The sequence below is a fragment of the Clavelina lepadiformis genome, chromosome 5, assembly GCF_947623445.1.
Source record: "Clavelina lepadiformis chromosome 5, kaClaLepa1.1, whole genome shotgun sequence".
In the NCBI taxonomy this organism is placed as follows: domain Eukaryota; kingdom Metazoa; phylum Chordata; class Ascidiacea; order Aplousobranchia; family Clavelinidae; genus Clavelina; species Clavelina lepadiformis.
Window position 1 is genome coordinate 22462747 of NC_135244.1, and position 23092 is coordinate 22485838.

The window sequence follows — 23092 nt, forward strand, 5'->3', positions numbered from 1 at the left end:
ATCCTCTTTACGCTAGTTATTAACAAGTTCTTGAACCATTTCAAGCATGGAGGGACACCCATCCATTGAAACAGCAAACATCTTTGATGGGTCTAAATTTGTTTCTAGAAGAGTAGTTTGGAATTCACGGAATATATTTGTTCCTTTTGTTGTTCCATGAATAAAACGTAAAGTGAGGTATTCCTCGTAAATCATAAATCCCGGCGTGAGTCTCCTGACAAACGCAGCCATTTCGCCAAACAAACTGTGTTTGTCCCCTGACAAACACAGCCATGACAACATGGGTGACAATGACATGAACTGCATACGTTACCACCCTCGTTTATTGATTAAAACGCTCCTTGTTATAGTGTAACAACACACACTAGACACGTCTATTTTTTGCTAATGGTTAATAAAAACAGGAAGATGACAGCTTTAAATTCTACTGAGCGAAGATTTCATTAGAGAAAACTAGATTACTTTCATTAGCGAGGGTAGATATGCAGGTTAAGAAAATTACGGGCACATATAGTATCATAATTAAGATGATAATATCAAAATTATGTAATTGTAATCAGTAACCTATGCCAGGTACTCACCTGAGCGAAATATTAACAAGTTAATGCACAGAACACTCGTAATTAAAAAAGAATCAAAGTGGGTTAGCAATTTCTATTGTTAAATATAGACAGTAGAAGAAATCTTGTCATCCAAAAAATAGCAGCCGTAACTCGGAAAGGGTCTATTGCCATTTAGATATGCCATACGTGGCAGTTTAGTTGACATTGCTCCACCCTTTAGATACGACTTAGGCAAAAATTGAGGACAAGCTGTAGTAATGTTTATCCTTGGTCTGAGGAAAGTCTTTGCACAACTTAAACCAGGTGACGATTCCTTATCGCTCAAGCTCCTGCTACTGAACTAACCTTTGTGCAAGTTATGTTTGTCACAGATTTTTCATTTAGTTTATTTCTTTATTATTTTTATAGTATTACCCAAGTTTAAAGCTGTCCACCAGGTTCACTGAACAGGAACAAGTGTCATTACTGCCTTGACCAAAGGCACTACAGCAGTATGCCACTACTGGGTATCGAACACAAAAAATATGCCACATTTATTGCGAAGCCAGAGCTGGAACTACTCGGCTACCGACAAAATATAAGAATTTGTGAATGCACACGCAAAATCTAACACAAGCAATGGATCTGGATCTACAACGTGTATACAGCACACCGATTATTATGGGTGGAAAGCGACATTGAAAAGCTATGTTCATTTCCGTGAGCATAAAAACAAATATCATCCACTTACGCGATCGACAGCACTTTTTGACAAGCTGCCCAATGTTCTGGGTTAGAAATATTTGTTGAGTGACATGGTCTGAGTGATAACCTGGGGTCGACTTATTCAAGGAGATGTAATAGAATACAAAATCGATGAAACGCAGTTGGTTGTGGCCGGACTGTGTTGAAAGTACCAAAGGAAATAACGGAAAGACAACATCGCTACCGAACTGGATCGTAATATAAGGGCAAGGTTTGCATTTTCTTCGCTGTCAGCACAGAAACCAAACATATTTAAAATCAACCTCCAACTTCTGTTATCAGCAAATCGGCAAAAAAATATTCGACTGTCGAACGTTAACCAAATGATTGTGAATGTCGAAACGCCCTAACGAACACGTTTAAATAATAAAAAGCAGACAAGTAATCAATAAAGAATGCAACAAGTACCCTATGAGTTAATTAATAAAAAAGGTGCGATAGTCTCAGCAACAATGGGTAACTTATAGGAACATGACAAAATGGCACTAAAATACGTGGCGATACTGGCATAGATATAAGTATTTTACTGATTGTACAATACCTGCATTTTCACACTTAAATTGTTACTTTTGCAGATTATGTTGTTCGTTTTTTATATTATGCCCGTAACTATGCGAATTTGTTTCGTCAACATCAATTGTCTATTGCCTGGCTGAATTTCAAAGTAAACAAATCTATTAAGTTAGGCTAAATTTTTAGCTTCCCAGTCACATGCACTGGCAATTTTAGGTGAGTACAAGCGACTGGTATTTCATATTTTGGACTTTCCCCAACTCGACACCCAGGTTTTAAAATTTAAAAACGCAATTGTTTAATAATTGTTGACAAACCAATCTCCTTCAACAGCGGGTTACATGACCTACCTACATAGATTTAGGCGGAGTATTTTTTGCTTTATTATGTCTGTTCACATGACCACTTTAAACATTTTTCTTGAAAGCAAGCATAAAAAATGAAAATATTTTTCAATCTCGGTCACTATTGCTCCCGTATTTAGCCTACAAGGACGCGTAGATTTGTAATTATTTACGCCTTCGCGGGTTCTGCTCAGCTTATCAGTTACGGGTACGACCGTATCTCATTTTAACTTGCATATTGCTTACTTGTCCTACTTATTACCTGTACAGGTAGGCTATCATACTAAATTCATTCGAAACACTGTGACGTGGATGTTCGGCTTGACTTAACGTAAAGTTTCCGCTCCAAAATCTCGGGTATTGCTCTTGGGTTCGGCAAAAACTTATAAGATTAGGCTACAAACTTTACTTACAAAAAAAAATTAAACGTACAAACTTACTAAAAATACTAATAATTTGATCGAAAACCTGATGCGTCAACAAGTGAGTCATGCGTCATGACATGCACCATTTTTACTTCACAATGCAGGGAAAAATTTGTATCTCAAAAACATAGCCTAACAACCTAGACAGGTTATTCAGCATACATACCTCCACCAACGAACCAGAAAATAATTGTCACAACAATTGTTAAAAACTTCATGATGACACTTCTTTCACTACAGGTAGGTCGATAATTGTAAAAAGTCCAGGCTATCTAAATAAAGCAGCGGCCGTTTACACAGATTTCGAAGCTTTGAAGTCAACCTGTTTAAACACGAAACGATATTTTTATCCACTAAATCTTCAAAATATGTTGCTACTTCCTTAAATATTTCACCTAACGCTCCTTGGAAGTTAACTTTAAAACGACCTTTTCCCACTCAATAAAACCAAAATGAATTTAATTTTTCATTCAAAATAAACATTTTAGAATTGATTGTAACGTCAGAATACATTTTGTTGAAATTTAAATACACGTGTGACGTAGGCTATTGTTTGTAAACAGAATTGTTTTCACTACATTAATCTGGGGTTAGATAGAAATCTAACAGTAGAATGCTCACGGCCGTTTTGTCACTATTGAGTGCTTCTGATTCTTTTAAAAGCATAGCCTACATCTAACTGTGACGTTTACTCGTTAAAAAATTGATTTTGCTGGTTGCTATTGGGTGTTGATGCCTGGAAAACATTGTTAGGGTTAAGTTGAGGTTATTGTAACTTAATTTTTATGTGGTATTTAAAATAGATGTGGTGCAATGTAATTTCAATTTTTTAATGTCGACACAACTTACAACAGAGCAGGCGTGTGCAACGTTCTTTAGAGGATGGCCAGATGAAAGTAACCGGGTGAAACCGCTGGGTCGCACTTTTATTTAAAATAGTCTTTTCCTCTAGTAGCTGGAATAAAAAGTAATTTTTATTTTGGTTTTAAGGGATAATTAGAGATTATCTGCTTACGCAACTAATAAATTAAAACGCATAAATTTCTAAAGATTACAAATTTCCAAAAACACTGCTGTAGGCCTAAATATTTGTTGTCACATAGATAATTATGCAAAAAACTAGCATTTCTCCAATTTCAAACAACAACAGACACTGAACTTGACAGTGTGTAAAATGCGATTATGGGTTCAGCGTTCTTTGCTGTGGCAATATCGGGCAGTCCGGGGGGCGGAAGATTCGGGCTTTCTTTCTTCGGTTAGATTTGGAGCATTATGTGGAGAGCAGCCTTCATAGCGATCGCCAGTGAAGACTTTTAGTTTATAATAATTACGAGACATTGAAGTGTCAATAAGCCTTGTCATGACTAGTCATCAGCTCAGAAAACAACCAATCTGCGAATGTGACATAGCAGGCCCAAGTGCAAACTGTTAAAGACAACACTACACATTTTGATATACCCTTAAACGTGTTACTAAGAACGGAAAACTGCTCATAAAACAATTGCTCGTCACAAAGCAGAGAGAGCAGCGGTTTGTTGTCGATCTTCCGCTGTCGCGATGAAAACACCCGGTTGATGCTGAGGCTGTTGTAAATCATGGTCTGTAGAAGCTAATTTAATTGGTTATGCTAAAACGCTGTGATGAGAAGCTCCAACAGCAGTGTCTTTGGGGGAAAGACATGTTACAGAACTTACTGCTGGTGGTAACTGCTATTATCACCCAACCGAAGTGGAAAGATATTTTCCAACGTCACGATTTAGGCGTATAGGGAAGATTGTCTTATTAACAGACTAGACACCAACTAATCCTCGATTGTGGTACGACAAGCGGCTCATCACGATCGTAGGAAGCCTGAATTATAACTGGGCTGCCTGTGTACTGTGACACACAGTGAGACATACAGTGAGTCAATTGTGAAAGATGGAATATGTTATACATTGGTATAAAGTTTAAAGATAATAACAACCTCGTTCCTTCTTAGTTAAATTTCGTTTAGACTGTTTAGTAGGGCCCAACACCACCGATGCCACTGCGTTGGGCCCCTCCCTGCTTATATAGCGCCGAAACAAAAAGAACAAATTAGCTTTTATTTCGAGCAAATCACAGTGTTTTTTCTCAAATTTGTTCTCGAAAGAGATAGTTTTGTTGACAATATATCACAAAACTTAGATGGGAGCTTATTTGCAAAGAGCTGGAATCCAGTTAACACTATTCTTACGTTAAGGTATTTAAAATCGGCAAAAGGCCCGGCTATCAGTTCTTGCGTTGGGCTCTGCGCTTGCTAGGGGCCGATCCTGTTATTCAGGTCAAGTCATCATAAGCACAAAAAGATTGACGACATATAAAAGCTTGATAAATTGCCAATCATCTCTCTTTTCAGAAAAATGTCAGTAAACTGACTTACTTCGTCACAGGGCTGTTACGATAATGATTGGGCGACTCTCAGCGGTTAAACGTTTTAGTAAAAGTGACCGTTAGAGGGTGGTATTAAACCAATCGCGCATTTAGCGCAGAACACAAAGAGACGAAATTAAGGTTGTTAGTGACCTGGAAACCTTTCAGAGGTTAGACGTAACAAGCGTGTTCCTGTGTTAAGCATTTGTTGCAATTTTGTATTTCTTTCATTATGACGTATTTTCTTCTACCCCTGTGTTCTTGTTACTTGCAATTGTAAGGTTATGTTTTTAAAAGTAAAATTTTGACCAAAAGTGGACATAGAAGTTGCAGAGAGCAGCAGTGTTATATAAACAACCTGATTATGTGAGTTGGCGACAATTGGAAAAAGGCCGCGTGATGGTGAATGCAGATTATTCTGGAATAAGTCGAAATAACTCAGGTGCCGTGATTCTTACTTCAAACTCGCCTCCAAAAAGTGACGAAATCTATTTCGTTCTATTTCTTCCGCAAAACTTGCTTCAATTGTTAAGGTGAGACGCTGCCACACAAATAAACCGACAACCATTGAAGCGTGAAGAACCCTTATAAATATCACTGTAAACTGCTGTATCAGGTATAATTAAAGGCTCTTCCCTTAAAAAAGCATTTCATGGGTTTCTTTGATTAGAATCGTCGCACAAACGATCAAGTCTTGAAGTATCTGTTATTTTATAAATTCTTAGAGGTTCGATTAAAGTTAAAGAATTTTGTTTGCAAGAAGCAAATAATTACGTATTAAACGAATAATAAACAATGAATGGAAAATGTCGTCACAATAGCATTTTGGTTAAAGTCAACAGCTGTAACGTGCGACTGAATACTTGAATGGACAAAGTATGGAGCAAGTGTTTGCATGGGCGTTGTCATAGCATTGGAAACAATATAATAAAAAGGATACATTTCTCAACTCTAGATTATTTAGATTTTAGAACAAAAACGGGCCTATGTTGTTGCGCGTTGGATTTTCCTCTAGGCTTACTACAGCAAATAGTTTCATCAAGTTATATTGGATGGTTATGCCGCAGCAGCTTCGTCGAGCTTCACTGACGACAGCGCTAAACTGGACAACAGTCAAACGCTTCTTGCTTTTACTGTGACAGGCGCATAGACCACTAGGTGCAATTAACTTCTTGCAATTCTGTGATTTGTTCTTCAATATTTTGAGAGACCGAGCTATTTATGATGACGTCAAACCAGCAATTCTCCTACAATGCGGCCGGAAATCCAAATTATGGGGTGAGATATTTTGAGAGTATTTGGAAATCGCATGTTACGAGGTTATTTGCACATTTCTTATTGTTGAAGGGAAGCGAAAAGTTATTTTGCTAACCTCGTTGTAGACTGGTCAAACAAGAAAAATACGAATAAATTTTTTATCCATATTGTACGAGTTGAGTTACGACCACAGCCTGTGTGATAACAATTGAAGCAGAACAATCCTTGAAAGAAACATTTCAATTAACACATGATGTAATGCTATTATATAACTTTAACTAAAACTTTGTGACAATATAATCCTACAGCAGAATCAACCACCGAGTTACGAAGTTAGTCAAATCGGACAAACAGCTCCACCACAGACCTACGTCACACAAACGACTGTGACGACAGAAAAAAAGCCTAATGGGATGAGAAATGCCATTCCAGAACTACCGATAGCTCTTGCTATTGTTCTTTGCATCGTAAATTTTTTACTACCTGGAATAGGTGAGATATTGCCTTGATCATAGATAAAATGTAGCGATACTTAAAGCCTCAGAATGTTATTTTTATTGCTTCACATCAATAGTGTGTGCGTATGAACGTACGCCCAATGATTTAAGATTCAATTCCTAGTGGCATTTGTAACACTGTAGCAGTTTTTATTCGATCTCGCAACAACTATTCAGAAAACTTGCTGCACAGCGAACATTTTCGCGCACAAACTGACCTGAGAAAAAAATTTTTACACTTTTTCAGGCACCATCATCGCCGGGTTCAGCGTTCTTTGCTGCGGCAACGTCGGACAGTCCGGGGGTGGAAGGTTCGGGACTTTCTGCATAAACTTCTGGGTCGGAATTGCCCAGCTTCTGTTACTTGGTTTCTTTTTCCTCGGTTGGGTTTGGAGCATTATGTGGGGAGTAGCGTTCATAGCGATCGCCAGTGAGTAAATAATCGCCAAAGTTCAAGGGAGTGACCTCATAGTTGTATACTTCGCACCTCTAACAGACTTCAATGAAACCACAATCCTTTATGGTTCGCGTCGGTCGTGATCGACCGGCAAAGCCACTCTATGTCGATCGCACATCATTCTAAAGTTATTCCCATATTTGTTTATAGCCAATGTTTCATTTTTTAAGCAGGTAGCACCAGCCTGTTGTTTCTTTAAAGCTTTGTAAGTCAAAATCATTGAATGCTTTATGTACAAAACACATTAAGTGAAAAGTGAAACAAACTAAAAAATTTAACTCCAATTGAACTAAAATAGTCTGTCCTCATCAGCCTCATCTTTATTCTCTGTCCAAGAATTAACACGATGCTTTATAAGATTTGCCACGCCAAGCTTCATAGTTAATAATTACGATGAACAAATTTGCTTTTTTAATAATGTTGCATTTTTGAAGACACAACTAATGCAGCATCTTATATAACCAGAACACATGAGCACGACCTGTAACCACAGATTTCGCTTCTTATCTTGTCATTATTGTTTGCAGCTGAAGCGAAAAATCGACAACGCACCGTTACCACGACAACTACAACAACAGTGGCGCCACACATGAGCCAGCCGAGGCCACTCGCCACATTCCAACCTGCCACCAACTTCGTGCCGCCGAATAAACCTCCGGTGTAAATGAGACCTTACTTTCACCATTAATTGCTTGCGATGTACAACCTTTATCGTACCTGCTACGTACGCTCTACTTACAATTTACAGATGTGTCATTACTAAGATTTCGCGATCTGTGTTATTGTCATTTGTTTAAATTCATTACCATCACCGACATGTTCAATTGAAGTATTTTGCAAGTAGATTTTGGAAAAGTTTGCCTTGTACATATTTTCTCTTTCTGTGCTATTTTTCCGCAATAAAATATCGCCTTTTACTAAAGATTTCCTTGTTTGGGAGCAATGCAATGAGTCTAGTTTATTTTTCTACCTCGCCAAGGCGAGGCAATATTCTTCATTAGAAAACAGTTAAGCTTTCCAGTATAACGTCGTATTGCGTTACAATGTCATCGATGCAATTTGCAAAATATTGTCTTCACAATCCGAAGACACTTTTGAAAATTACCTTCAAGCAAAAACAGCTTTAAAGCGATTACCAACGTAAGCAAACAACGCAAAGATTTGGAACGTAGCCAAGCCTTAACTACAAAAAATTTTTTGGAACGTTTTATGGAATCGCGCAAATGCACGCAAATTAACAAGAAAAGTTATACAAATAGGAGTTGCCTTGCGACACAACCACTGAATTATTACAAACGACGAATTTCCAAAGATTTGTACTCGCCACAGCAGACATCGATTAACGACCAACACAACTTCCTGAGTTGTTTGACAGCATCGATGTCAGACAACGGCAGAGAAACCCTTGACACGGACATTTGTGATGGTGAAATTTATAACCTGATTAAGCCCATTTCGGAAGGAAAATGCCCCGATGGTCTTAGTGTAGAATTTTATCAGGAATGCTGGAGCACAAATGGCGGCGGTTTTATATAAATCATAATAGCGTGATATAAAAATGCTTACACGCCAAAATCTACTGTATAGTAAAGAATTCTTAATTACGCTAATCCATAAAAAAAAGCAAAAGAAGATTTACAGAATTCCCGATTTCTCTTTCAAACAGCGATGTTAACATTCACATTTACAAAAGTCTTGACAAACCGGTTGAAACGATATCAGGCAAAATACCCGTGAGCAACATTATGCCCAGCCTGGCAAGTTAATTCACGACGCTGCCATCTTGTTACCAGATATTTATGAAAACGCGCGTGCTCGCGATTCGAAGTGTCTGTTTATCTCCATAGACTTTTAAATTGCGCTCGATCCAATAAATCATCAGTGGCTTTTCAATTTCTTGCCAAAAATTTCGTTCTTTCAAAGTCACTCTTTAAAAGTCTTCCTGGCTGACATACAACGGGGAGTATGTAGAGCGGTTACCTTATTACCCAAGAGCTTAGAACGTGAGGCTTCATGTGTTGCTTTTGATACTGATGACAACGAACACCGCGATACATCCTCAAACAACAGGAATTTTTACCAGAGGTGGCTAACCCACAGAGAACATTGTCGCTATTTGGACACCTCTTAGTTTTTCGGTTGTGCTTCTGCTGCCATCTTCTCTGTGTATAGTTTTGTTTTTTCTTCTTAACTTGTCAACGACAAACAGCAAGAAAAACCAAAATACCGCAAAAAGAATTTTGGCAAAGTCCCTTACCGTGCACTTGTTCCTCGACTTCGCCATCTCAACTTGCAGTTGCATCTCGATCAATCGTGCACGGTTAGAGCCTTTGGTAATATTTTGCAGCTTGGTTTTGTGCATCTGCACGTTTCCGCTGGTTGTAATATTAGGCCTTGATTCCCTTACACGAAGCATGATACTTTCTGCTGTTGGAATTTTGTTTTGTTACACAACAATTATAATGGTCGTTTAGGGGAAATGACGTCAACTCCGACGCTCACACCGTTATTTCATTTCAGTTATTTCTAGCCCAGAAAGAGAAAGAGGAAAAGAACTTGATTGATTTTGAGTGTTTTATGTTTTCCAACGGCATATTTTATTTTACCACTTTCCTTTCTTTGCAAGAAGGAAATATGTTTTATAGCGGCCGTTGGGTGTTTTATGGTTTGCCGCTGGTTGTCGCTCTTAAACAACACCGCATTTGGTATAAAAATGTGCCATTTGATCACCACATGTTTGTTTTGCGATTTAGTCTGCATATTCGGCGACTGTTAAGTCACGCTATCAAATTAGTGAATTAAAAAGACCTTTATTTATTAATGACTCACGTTCTCTGTCACAAAGCATAAACACGGACGAAGAACCTGTTCCTAGATATATCACGAGAACCGGACGTGAGATCACAAAGCCTGCATGTTATCGATAAAATGACTTCTATATCTATCCTTTTGAGTATTTTTAGTATTGCTATTTTTTCATGTATATCCGCAACACGGCTACAATTAAGGCTGTGTCATAACAACATTCATACTGGAGAATATCTGATTCCCAAACCTCACAAATGTGTTCGACAGAATGCAACACTAATTCAACGATGTGGAGTGACGATTTATGACCCTGTTCCCAAGAGGAAAATGATACCCATATATAAATGTTCAGTTATATCTACAGCTCTTAAGACTATTTATTTCTTTTTTGGGGCCAAGACCTGTGACGAAACAGCACTAATTAATCCTGCACCAAGCGTAGAAGCTTGTGCAGATTGGGTCAGAACCAAACGCGCTTCTGGCTATGGTCCTTTAATAAGCTCCAATGTCATGACATGGAGTACTCATAATTCCAATGAACAAAAATATGTATGGCCAAAAGGTTATACACATACTGGGTATAACGCAATATTAATTAAATCTACAACCCTATATGATCATGCACATGACCAGATATCCAGTGCAATTGAGGCCATGACTAATTGTAAACTTGTGGTTATGATTTTGATGACTTATCGGGTATTTTGCAAGCTGTCAGTCAAACTCGTCTCGTGCATGACCAATTATATCATTTTATTGGAAGTAGATCCGACCCAGAAAATACAGCAGATATGTTATACCTGCAACAAAATATAGACAACACCTTAACCAATGTGTTCTTATAAACGATTTCTAGTATTACTTCTCCTATACTAAGTGGAATATTTTTTTATTCTCTTAATTTTGATCTACATTTGGAGCATAATTTTCACTTTATGGTTTTTAAAGTTAACATTGCCTATGCTTATATCTATCATTCGTGCCAAAACATATGCTCTTCGTAACAGATCTGTCATAGCACATGCTAGCAACTCTGACTCAAATAACGATAATCAAAATGTGTCTGAACAAGGAGATAATGAAGCTTGTCAAAAGTTAAACCCTGAGCTTTCATAAATGCCATCATTGTACTGCTTTGTAACCTAATTTGCTTCATATATTCTAAGAATACATGTTACCACATTATTGCAAATGTATTGCCAGTATGGATTGTATTATACTATATTTTAACATTTGTAGTTATTTGACTTGTACAAAACCGTATTATATCGATTATTGTTATCACTGCCTTGGTGTCAATTATTGCCTATGGCGAATTTCTTTTTATTTATGTTGATTTTGTTGATTTATTTATGTTGTTTAATTTATGTTGATCATAAAATTGCATTCATTACATTTAAGCAATTTCCTTGGGGGGAGGTGATGTGATAATAAGTAGATATTATAATAAGGGGATATTATATTAAGGATATATTATATGCGTACCAATACTTTTCTGTTTTCAGTTTTAAGTCGTGACATAAATATCGCGCCTGGCTATCTTGCGTGAGTTATGCACAGTTGTTCAATGCATTCATTCTACTAAGATCAACCATATAATATGGACATCTTTACGCTGTTGCTCTGCCAATGTTTTGTCTAAATGTAATTGTTCAAAGAAACTTCAATTTAATCAGTATATTCAGTTGTCATTCATGTGTAACCATTGATGAATTATATTTGAATAAGTTCAGTGTTAAGATAGACAACTTTATTGTCATCTTCAAAAGGTAGCAAGGACTTTGGTCCTGTAATATAGCAGTGGAAACAAGTCATTATAATATTGATCACTGTTAATTGAAGCCTGTCATCAGACAATAAGCCGTCAAGGTGAACAATTAAATCTGTGGGTGAGAAAAGTAGACAACGACCTCATGAGATTCATATATTATCACTCGCAATAAGCATTTCAACAAGTACTTATTGTAGTGAAGTGGGTTAAACTCTCAAGTTCAGGTGCGATATACCAATTTTCTATTACAACCTTATTGTTATTTGTACCTGATGATAATTGCTAGATAGTGTGGTAGATAATGGTTGAGTTTTATGACTAAACTATGTTTTAAACGGTTGCAGAATTTTAAACAAAAAGTTTTGGGTTCAGTTAAATTATTATTTGTTTCTTACATTAAACTAGAAAAGATGGAATTCAGCAACAATCACGCCACTGAAATACTCAGCAATTTGAATGAGTAAGTAGTTAATTTTAAGAAAAGCTCATTTGTACAAGTATATTTGATACTTTTCTCATAAAAATGTCATTTTTAAACATCATAATTATTGCTGATATGATAAGTAGGTAAAAACACGTATATACGTATGACAAAATGTAAAAAAAACTGATATGTACAATTTGACAGTAACGTTAGTAGTATTGTGTGTTTTGTGCATTGTTTGTTACCTTTACCATCGTTTACCGTCAACGAAGCAAATTTTGATGGGTAAGAAATTGCGCCCACCACAAGGATCGATCCTGGAACCCCTCCCTTTAACTTCTGTGAACATAAAGGAACCCATCTCTGTGCATCCCTTGACCACCCCATACCTGTGCATCCGAAACCAAATGCCTGCACATTTCGTTAATTAACATCAAAAGCAAGCCTGTGTCCTTCTGTCATGCTTCCAACTACCTTGGAGTAACATTGGACGGATTGCTCACCTATCGCCGACACTTAGAGTCGTTACACAAGAAACTTACATCCCATGCTTCCTTTGATAGGACAACTAGTGATCTCAGGCGTGGCTACTACGATCTGTACATCAGCTCGGGTTCTATTCTACTCCGCCGCTGAGAACTAAGAACCTGTCTGGTGTGGCAGTACACACACTCACCAAATCGACAAGCGTCATAAACGGCGCTTTACGTACTGTGACTGGATGTCTGCTTCCCCATATCAATCCCTGTGGAATACATTGGCCTGCGATTTTCGAATGAAAGCACGACCAAGTGGTTGCTTGACTATGGTTCGGGTGGCTGGCTTATACGAATCCTACGTTTAGGAAATTTTCAGATGGCTACTCATAGACTTAAGCAGATCCAGGATTTTAAATCTTATGCCTATGATCACTACACACTGCCTACTATAACAAAGTCTCTACTCTACTGTAATGTGATGAAGTGCTAATATGTCATTGATTGTGATTACTGTAATGGTTGATATCTGTCACAATTTTTCTACATTGGTTTCCAAAAGTAAAAATTGTTTTGTGTTTCATGATCTTTATGTCACAAAGGGAAAGAAAAACCACAAAGGACTTCTGTGATTTCACAATAAAAGCTGGAGGAAAACAATTCCCTGTTCACAAATGTGTGGTTGGTTCATTCTCAGAATATTTCAAGAAAATGTTCACTACAAAGGTGAAATGGGTTAAATTCTTAATAATTTACTATTTCATAAAAACGTTTAAGTATTTACTTTTTTTTCTTTATACGGTAGATGAGAGAAAGTAATTTGAATGAAGGAAGTGTTGAAGAAGTCAGTGGTCCAACAATGGCATCGGTCATTAACTTCATATACACTTCATGCATAATCCTCACTCATGACAATGTATATGATGTATTGGAAGCAGCAGAATATCTATGGATTATAAGTAATTATTATTATTGTAGCTGATTCTGTGATACTTGTTGTATTTATTGATATAAAAGCTGTGCATAAAGGTTGCTGGTTTTGACTATCTTATAAAAGTAACTTAAACTGTAGACTCTTCTGTGCAAATGTGCAAAGTTTGGATTTTTATCCTCTTAAAAATATTTTTAAGTAGAATTCGGTTAATGCAATTAGAACCTCCAAAATTTATCACTCACAACCAATCGGATGTAATAAGCAGTGGTTGTAATAAGCAGTGGTTGTAATAACTTGTTTTCCTAAAACTGCAAATGAACGATTCTTTATGGCATCAAAATGCAATCAATGTGTTGTACAGCATTCACTCAACTTGTAGGCGGAAACAGTCTGTTTATGAGTAGCTGTTCCTGATATTCGGACGGTTTAGGCTCTGGGCTTGCCCATAATGCGATCTGTGTTCGATACCTAGTGACGCTACCTTTATAATGCTATTTGGCAAGGCATTAAACAATGCTTGCTCTTGTGCAGTGGTCCTGGTGAACAGTTCTGCGTTTGGGAAATAATATATAAAAATCGACATAAAATAAAATATTCGACATAAAAATCAAGAAAACGAAATGAAAGAATATAGTTTTACAATTGGAACTTGGACAATGGCAAGCTTGGTAACTGGAGCACAAGCGACGAGGGCTCATCGCTGGGTTACAGTTGTGGAAAGATTTTCTTTCTTCCGAGGATAAAGTTTATCTTACCACACCATTTGTTCCATAATTGGCCATAGTTTCTTCTCAGTAAACAGCTCCATTTACCCACACAGCTTGTTCATTTAAAAATTTGTTCATTACCACAACCATAGGCCATTATTTGAACACAATAAAGAATAATTTGCCTCCATGAGGAATCGAAAGTGTATGTATTAAACGGGGCTTTTATGATGGAGGATGAATACAAAAATTTGTTCCTAGCAACTTAGATGTAATAAGCGTTTGGTTGTGTTAACTGGATTTAACTGTAATCACATGAGCTTTGTGATCTAATACTGGATTGTCTAAATGAGCAATCAATGTTTTCTAATTTGTATAGAAGTACAATGCAATAGTTTATAAAGATATTTCCTTTCAAAAAAATGTTGAGAAAATTATCAAGTTTTTTATAAATTCATCGAATATACGTAAATCAGGAAGCATGAATAAACATATGAAATGAGTGATTGTTAAGAGATTTTGTATCATAATTAAATGACAGGTTTTATTCCTAAATAAGTTGGAAGATTTTTTAAGGTTTGAAGGAAAACTGCAGGAAATTTTTCAAAGCATCTCTCAATGGAGAAAATTGTTTGAAAATTCGATCTTATTCAAATCGATACAACATGGGTGATCTTGTTCAAGCAACTGAAACTTTCATTTCTAAAAATCTCGGATCAGTTTTAAAAAGTGCAGATTTTCTTCAGCTTGGTGTTGATGATGTCAAGGCTATATGCTGACGTTGGAAAGTGATGAAGTAAACTTAGAATTGGAATGTTTTTGTTTCGTAATGATTTTTATACAATATCTAAATTAAACATTTTATTTTTATTGTTCTTAAATCGTTGCGTGAAATGTTGTAATTGCAAGAAGCTAATTGTAATCCACACTTTCATGTTAGAATTGTTACACAGGCGGTATATTAGTTACATTTCCAGAAATTGTGCATTACACTTTGCTCCATTTATAACTGAAAGTGAAGAGGCATTGCTAAAGTTGTCTGTTTTTAGACAAAGCATATGACGTAGACTGGCTCATATATGCATGAATGGCTTTGAATGTTTGTTGCCAGATTTTGCAAGACTCTTCTTATCTCGAATAAGATTACGAGATTTAAATTTTCAAATATTGCTAGCAGTTAATATAATTTCGCTGTTAAGTTAAGACATCAAATCAAAGTATTAAATGGCGTTGTTCAAACTATCTGCAATGTTTCATTTCTTCAACCATTTTTTGACCATTCGTTGCTTTATTATACATCATATCATATATTTAGACTTATATAAAGGTACCTATGATGTCACCCCAGCCTTGATTAAATTTCAGGATTCGATCGATGAGGAAAAATACAGGAGTGCAGTTGCTTGGGCACTTTATGATTTCGATGAAAGACAAAAAAACTTCAGTGATTTATTTCATCTCATTAAACTACAAAATTTGTTGAAAGATTTTTTGATAAAAGTTGCTCAAAAGGAGGTACCTTGCATGAAGTTTTGCACGGATTGCTTATTTCTTTGCATCATCATGCAACGCCAAGTTTTGTGTCCACTTTTGAAAGAAATTAAAAATTGTGTGAGGGTTAACATGTAGCACTGCTACTTTATGTTATGAGTCAATGTTGACAAATTTAAGTTTAAAAATGTTTTGTTTGCAAATAGGCGTACATGGTGACAAAATACATTTTCGTAATATGTAAAGTACCAACATGATTCAATTTTAATTATTTAGAAACTGGTTTGCAACTCCACGGATTGCATGCAACTTCTTGTGAAATCACTCGCTTCTCGACTTTCCCGTGACGCGACACCTGATCGAAAGACACTTTATCGAACGACACTTAATCGAACGACAGTTTATCGAACGACAGCTGATCGAACGACAGCTGATCGAAACGACAGCTGATCGAAACGACAGTTGATCGAACGACACTTTATCGAACCGACAGTTGATCAAAGCGACAGTTGATCGAATTGACTGTTGCTTCTCCCGCACACAGTCATAGCAAAACGTGGCGTACAGTTGCATTGTTTGCTGTAGAAAATTAAAATTTGGTGACTTTTCATAAAAAATGTTCAGCTATCTGTCCATGTTTGTTTGATAAAGTTGGATTTTGTAATTTTTGAGATATTGTGATATTTATATAATTTTGCTTTCTCCGCATTGAAGCGTAACGTTTTCGTTTACTCATTTACGCACCAATAACTTGACTAACTATTCTCTTTCGTTCTCTTCTCACAGCGGGGGCGCGGTGTAACAAGAAGAATTTCTAGAAATGTGTCACTTTTAGAAATACCTAATTTACACTAAATTCACTTTCTTTAGTTTTACAATTATGATGTATACAGGAAGCCAGATGATGTTTCTACTAACCTGTAAAAATCTCATCAGTCTACGACGCATAGTTTTCTAGTAATTAACGATTGCAAATGTGTGTGCGGGGTTGGCCACACCTAGTTTTTTTAGTAAACTCGCGAGCCTGGTTAGGATAGGGTTAAAAGATCCACAATTTATCGAAACAACTGACGATATGCACTGTTAAAAGCACGACAACTGACGAAGTGCACATTTCAATCGCATTCATTTAATTACAAGTTGTGTGCAATTGCTCGAAGATAACTTTTTATGTCAATATTCGTTGAGTCATAATTTTCGACTATGCTCTTCAGCCGTTGGTTGACAGCGTCGTAGCGTTTCTTCCGAGGTGGGCCATCAATTCCAGCACTCATTTGCTCAATTAACATTTCGTTGGAACCTTGTTCCCGCTTAATTTTTTTGACGAGTCTGCGAAGCGTCTGATGGGATATTGAGACACGCTTGCTGAACGCATTGTGCCATCCTTCAATGCTATTATTCGTTCGTGGAAGGTCATCTTGAACCCGGTGGAAGACATTCCAACACCGGATAGGAAATAGAGGTTGACGACGATTCCTGCGACACAAACGTCCAATCCAAGTTGTTTCGAAATATTCAATGTATTCAGACAATTGCTGCGCATCGTCGTCACTGAACGTGGCCAGGAAGTCCTCGAACCGTTGTAAACCAAGAATTGAAATAGACCACTTTCAAGAAGCTACTTTGTGTAAAAGTCAGGCAGCGATATGCCCCTTGCTATGAAATTTTGCCTTCAATTCCTTACTCTTTGTATCTATAACGACTAGTCTAGTCTACTGTACAGACAATCTCGTACTTAGTACGAGATACTGGTCTACCGCCTTCGCACCAGTTTTATGGCGTAACAATAGACTACTACGACGTACTTATGGCGTAACAATACCACAATTTTTTCAAACAGAGCTAACACTGCAGTTTGAAACTCAATAAGAAACGGCGGGCCGTATTCTTGTGATAACTTATTAATATGTTTCGGGCCGGCCGCCATGCGAAATCGTCAACTTTATGATACAAATCTAAAATATAGATATAAAATATAAATCGTCAACTTTATGATATATACATCACAATTCATTAATGTACACCATTACAAAGACCGCACATCACAATGGCTTATTGTCTCAATGTTTGAGAAACACGCAAAAATCTTGCTTGAACTGACGGTTCGATAAAGTGTCGTTCGATCAACTGTCGGTTTGATCAAATGTCGGTTCGATAAAGTGTCGTTCGATCAGCTGTCGGTTCGATAAAGTGTCGTTCGATCAACTGTCGGTTCGATTAACTGTCGTTCGATAAAGAGTCGTTCGATCAGCTGTCGTTCGATAAAGTGTCGTTCGATAAAGTGTCGTTCGATAAAGTGTCATAGTACCCGACTTTCCGGTGCTCCAACTTGTAAAGCAAAACCAGGTGAGGGAGCGGTTAATCACTATTGTTTTGACATGCGTCCATTTTTTATCAGTGGTTGTCAAGGCTTCTCCGTACATGTTGGTTTTCTTAAAATAAAATTTGCTTGTAACTAACCCTCTATAATGTTTCATGTTTTGACAGTGCATAAATTTATAAGGCTATGATGAAAGCTATGAAATAAGCTTTACATTAATATAAGTTAACTCTTTGCTAAACAGAATTATGGCAATATTGAGCTGTTGAACCAATAATATTTAATATATTGGACCAGGATGGTAATGATTAAGCGACTAGTGGTAGTAGCAACAGCAGCAGTAGATTTAACAACTGATTTTCTGTGTTGTAACAATGCTTTCAACCAAATACTACAAATCGAATATATTTTTCCAGGTCAGTCTGATGAGATACTTATGATTGGTGGATGGTATTGCCCACAAAGTGTTGTCAAGTTCAATACCAAGACAAATCAGTGGAGTAACATGCCGGTATGTTTGCTTTGTAATGAATTTGTTTCAATTAAGAAGTGTGATTGTGATGTCATACACATATGCTTGTTGTCACGGTATTGTGACACTTGGCAATGAGTTGAAAGCATAATTTGTTCCTCTGTGTCTGTGTGTTCTTTGCCAAGTGTAACTCAAGATAAGATTGTTATGTGTTCTGTCAGTAACAATTGGATCGGGCAGATTTCTCTCATAAGTAAAAATATGATAAACTTTTATTCAGGAGATGAACAGATCAAATTTGAAATGAAATATTTTTTTAATTTGTTGTGGTTGCAGAGCAAAGTAATCAAAGCAATTATTTAATGCAATTATATAAAACAACTAAAGCAAAACAGTTATTACGCAAATGATTAAAAACGTGAAAAGCGGCGAGAATGATCGAATTTAAAAGAAAAGTGTCCAAGTGAAACGATTGTGTTGAGACAAATCTATATTGCTACTTGCACTAGATCAGCGGTTTCCAATATTTTTATACCACGGACCTGTTTCATGCAAACTAATTGTTGCGCGGACCGGCAAAGCTGGTTTAAACATATAACAATGAGACAGGCATAAATTTGTTGTTACGCTAACTCAAGTTCATCCTTATACGGTGTTATTTCGAATTTACCAGAAAATTTTCACTTGACGTAACTGTCTACTTTTAATAACGTGCTTTGCCTTCATAACACACACTCAGGTTTTTGTTGAAAAACACAGCATTGGAAACCACCAAATGCAATCAGAAAAAGCAAAATTCTATCAAGACTGCTGGTCTTGCTCTTGCCTTTGTAAGTAATGGAGCAAAGTTTAAGATCATTGTTTTGTCACATTGTCTATTGTTAAAAATAAAGGAAATGACGTTTGTTGCCCGGCGAGTTGCTCATGCACGTTCAAATTTTACCTCTTTACGGGAGTGTTAATTTAATTTGGACAAAATAGTGTTACCAGCCTTTTCCTATTGCTGGTTCGAAGAAACATGCAGTTAACTATAGGGTTGTATTTCAAAAACGATAAAAACTAGGCACGTCTACGCAGCCGTACCGGTATCGGTAGAATCTCATCATCACTCATTGTAGCAATAGACAAGGCGCAGCAAAATCGACAAGCGCTTTCATTCGGAGGCAGACAAGACTGCGGAATGACAAATCAAGCGTAAAACTACGTAACAATAGAATTGACGGAGAAGCAACAATATATTGCCACTTTAAAGTGTTTTAATTATCGCGAATAACCATTTTATGTTCAAAGCACAAAAATCATTTTGAATTGACAAGCTGCTAAGAAGAGTGAATGTTAAAGTTATGAGCTAACAAACATTCCTTGCGGTCGTGGAATTCCGTGGATTGTTGTTTCTCGATCGAATCGATTGTGATGAATTGTCGCCTGCAGAAAGTTTATACCTGTGTTGTTATGTGCCACTGTACAATCCTCTCAACCACAAAACTTTATTGACCATGTCCATGGGCCATAATTTATTCATATTGTATTGTTACCTGCAGATAGTTTTTGTACGTAAGTCTGGCCAGGCCATCTCCATTGATAACATCATATCCAGTAATTAGTTGATATTGTTAGTAAATTCACTTCAGTTGATGTTGACTTTATGCAATGATGTTTCATCATACAGGATACAAACATTGCTCGGGGATTTCCATCTGCTATAAATTACAATCAACAAATTTTATTGATGGGTGGTTGGCCACGGCTTGGTCCTTACCACAACTCTGTTGAGATGTTGAACTTGAATGATGAGAATCCAAAGTGGGATAACAACTTGCCTTCTATGGGAGAAAAGCGAGGTGTATTTGCATCAGCTTTATTGAATGGTAAGTTATTATGACGTGCAAGTTCAAGTTCATGCAAGTTATAGACAGTGATGTTGGGCAACCTCTCTTGTCGCTCACGCTCTCGCTCATCAATGAAAAAAAACCGTTATTTGTGTTATTTCTTTTATAAAGAAAAGAACTCGTTTTGCCGCTCACGTTCCCGCTCTTTTTGGCGATTAAAAACATTTTCACTCCGGCTCGTTTCAGGACACCAATCGCATTCGTATGTTGCATCGTCGTATTTGCGTTGTTAAATGTGTGTCCAACTGTAACTGTAATTGCTTATCGTTTAATTTGTTGTAAATGTCATAGGAAATTTGATAGAATCACATGCTGAAGAGTTTTGTTTCCGGCACACTTGCCATAACTGATTAATAGATAAATAGAGTATTAAGAACCTTCTACTAATATTCACCTGATGACTTGTAGGTCTTGTTTATTGTGCCGGTGGTTTTAATGACACTGGTCATCTATCATCATGTGAAAGTTACGATCCTGAAGAGAAGAAATGGTCTTCAATAAGAAAAATGAATAACAGGCGAACTTACCATAGATTGGTCAGTGCACGAGGTGAGTTTATTATTTTGATGTTTGAAGTAAACTTTTGTCAAAGTTGTCGAAGTAAATTGAGAGATGCCAATCACCAATCGTTCGTTTCCACATTGATAAAACCATGCCGGCACCTGCCAGTGGACCGCAGTATACGTGAAGCAGATTCTTGCGTCTTTATTCGTATATTTTACTTGATATCGTTCATTGTTACGTCACAGGTCCATTTTATAACTTAGTAAAGTGCACAAGGTTGCTATTTTCTTATTCTCATTCGTGTTCAAATCTTTGTTGTAACTCCTTGATATGCGTTCTTATTAGCACATGGTCCTCAGAGGAATCCAGACACTTGGATATACTCCAAACGTTTAACTAAACATAGCTGCTTGGCGTTCATCATCACCATCAAATAGTTTGGTGGCAATAACACTTTTTACTTATTAGCGCTTTTAATCGAGTTCAACTCGTTCCATGAGCGCAATTCTCTCCCGAACCCGAAACCCGGATTTTTCTGTCCTTTTCTGTTTCTCGAAAGTTGGGTTTTAAAATGTAAACATTCGGATTTTTGGAAGAATCCAGGAAAATTTTGGCCTTCACAATTTTCAAACAAAATGGCGTCGCTGTATACTATTTACGCAATTTATTGTTTGATATTTGGTAATTATTTCATCACAATAGTTAGTTTGTGCAATAATTTTACTGGCAACCTGGGTATTAGTTTGCATTGAGTCATCAGCAGGAAAATAAAGAAACTTTGTAAACTTGATTAACAAGCAGAATATAACTTGCTTCAGACCTTTCATTTACTTAACACGAGCTTTCGCAAGCTTGAGCTCACATGATCAGGTAGACTATAAGTTATGAATTGCGAAATATGCAAACAAGTAATAACACACTGCTGCACACAGTGCATTCTCTCTAGGGCTTACATAAAACATAAAAAATCCATCAACTAAATATTTAAATTACATTTATTATACAAACTCACACATTCATACAATTAAAATGCGTTGATCGCGTAAGTTCTCTCATGTCGTTGAGTCTTTATGCTGAGGTTTACACATAGTTCATGACAAAATTTGACAACCAAAATGATTTTTGGAGTAAAAGAATATTGCCGAACTAATCGAATTTGCCAAAACCGAATTAAGCGAACCAGAAACTTTGAAAATATTCTCAATTTTGTCAGGATCGACAAAATTGAGTTAATAATTTAAACGAAAACGAATTATGCAAATTTCACTGTATTGCAATGATGTTGATTTTACCTTAATTTTGAGTTAATTTTCGCAAAAAGTTCGTTTTTCTCAAAACTCAAATACCGGGTCCATCACTTATACCCGGAACCCGGTTTTTGAAATTTCGTCTCGAATTGGAAACTACTTTTTTCTCTCGTTTAAAAAAGTGAAAAATCAAAATGATTTCCGCGTCAGTCTGGTCGCTTTCTCGAGAAAAAATTTTGCCGTTTAGGAATTTTAGAAATTTATTTTACTTCAGGTCCAGACAATGGTCCAGTATCGTTGCTTAGTTTTGAAAAATTTTCCAGTTTACTAGGAATTAACTCTGGATTTGAAATTGAAATTAAAGAAATTAAATTGAAATTAAAGAAATAGAAAAATCAAAGCGATTTCCACGTCTGTCTGGTCGCTTTCTTGAGAAAAAAACGTACCGTTTAAAAATTTCAGAAATTTATTTCATGTGAAACCCAGTCGATGGTCCAGTATTGTTGCTGAACATTGAAAAACTTTTCAGCTTACCAGGAATTAACACATGTCAATAAATATCAAAATGAGTAGAAATATTTACTCGCACGAGACTCGCGTCGCTGACTTGACTCGACTCACTTAGCCTTACTCATGTAAAAAGGTTGAATACGTGTCACAAAAAAGCGCAGAAACAAACGATGTGGTATTTTGTGCTGGAGCAATTATGGTATTTTTTGTCCAAGAGTTTAATATTAATCGATGGAAAACTCAGCGCAGAGAATAGAAGATCAAGTTGTTGGTCACGTATTAAATGTTCCATGATTTGAAATAACAATCTGTGTGACGTCACACATATCATATGCTTTCCAACAA

At 36.7% G+C, this 23092-nt stretch overlaps 2 protein-coding genes across 4 annotated transcripts; both read left to right on the forward strand.

The window, feature by feature from the left end:
* Positions 1–6097: 6097 nt before the first annotated feature.
* LOC143459973 (protein stum homolog) lies at positions 6098–8088 on the forward strand. 2 transcript variants are annotated; one of them, XM_076957302.1, is made up of 4 exons: positions 6098–6261; positions 6552–6732; positions 6985–7167; positions 7722–8088. In XM_076957302.1, exons 1-4 carry the CDS (start codon positions 6205–6207, stop codon positions 7856–7858), a joined length of 558 nt encoding a protein of 185 aa, XP_076813417.1. In that variant the 5' UTR covers positions 6098–6204; the 3' UTR covers positions 7859–8088. The 2 variants fall into 2 exon arrangements, with proteins under 2 accessions (XP_076813417.1, XP_076813416.1); XM_076957301.1 differs by having other exon boundaries at positions 6099–6261; positions 6549–6732; positions 7722–8087.
* Positions 8089–11603: 3515 nt separating this feature from the next.
* LOC143460077 (kelch-like protein 21) lies at positions 11604–14031 on the forward strand. Of its 2 annotated transcripts, XM_076957449.1 has the most exons (4): positions 11604–11997; positions 12179–12233; positions 13276–13399; positions 13479–14031. In XM_076957449.1, exons 2-4 carry the CDS (start codon positions 12184–12186, stop codon positions 13653–13655), a joined length of 351 nt encoding a protein of 116 aa, XP_076813564.1. In that variant the 5' UTR covers positions 11604–11997; positions 12179–12183; the 3' UTR covers positions 13656–14031. The 2 variants fall into 2 exon arrangements, with proteins under 2 accessions (XP_076813564.1, XP_076813563.1); XM_076957448.1 differs by lacking the exon at positions 11604–11997 and having other exon boundaries at positions 12067–12233.
* The last annotated feature ends 9061 nt before the right edge of the window (positions 14032–23092 follow it).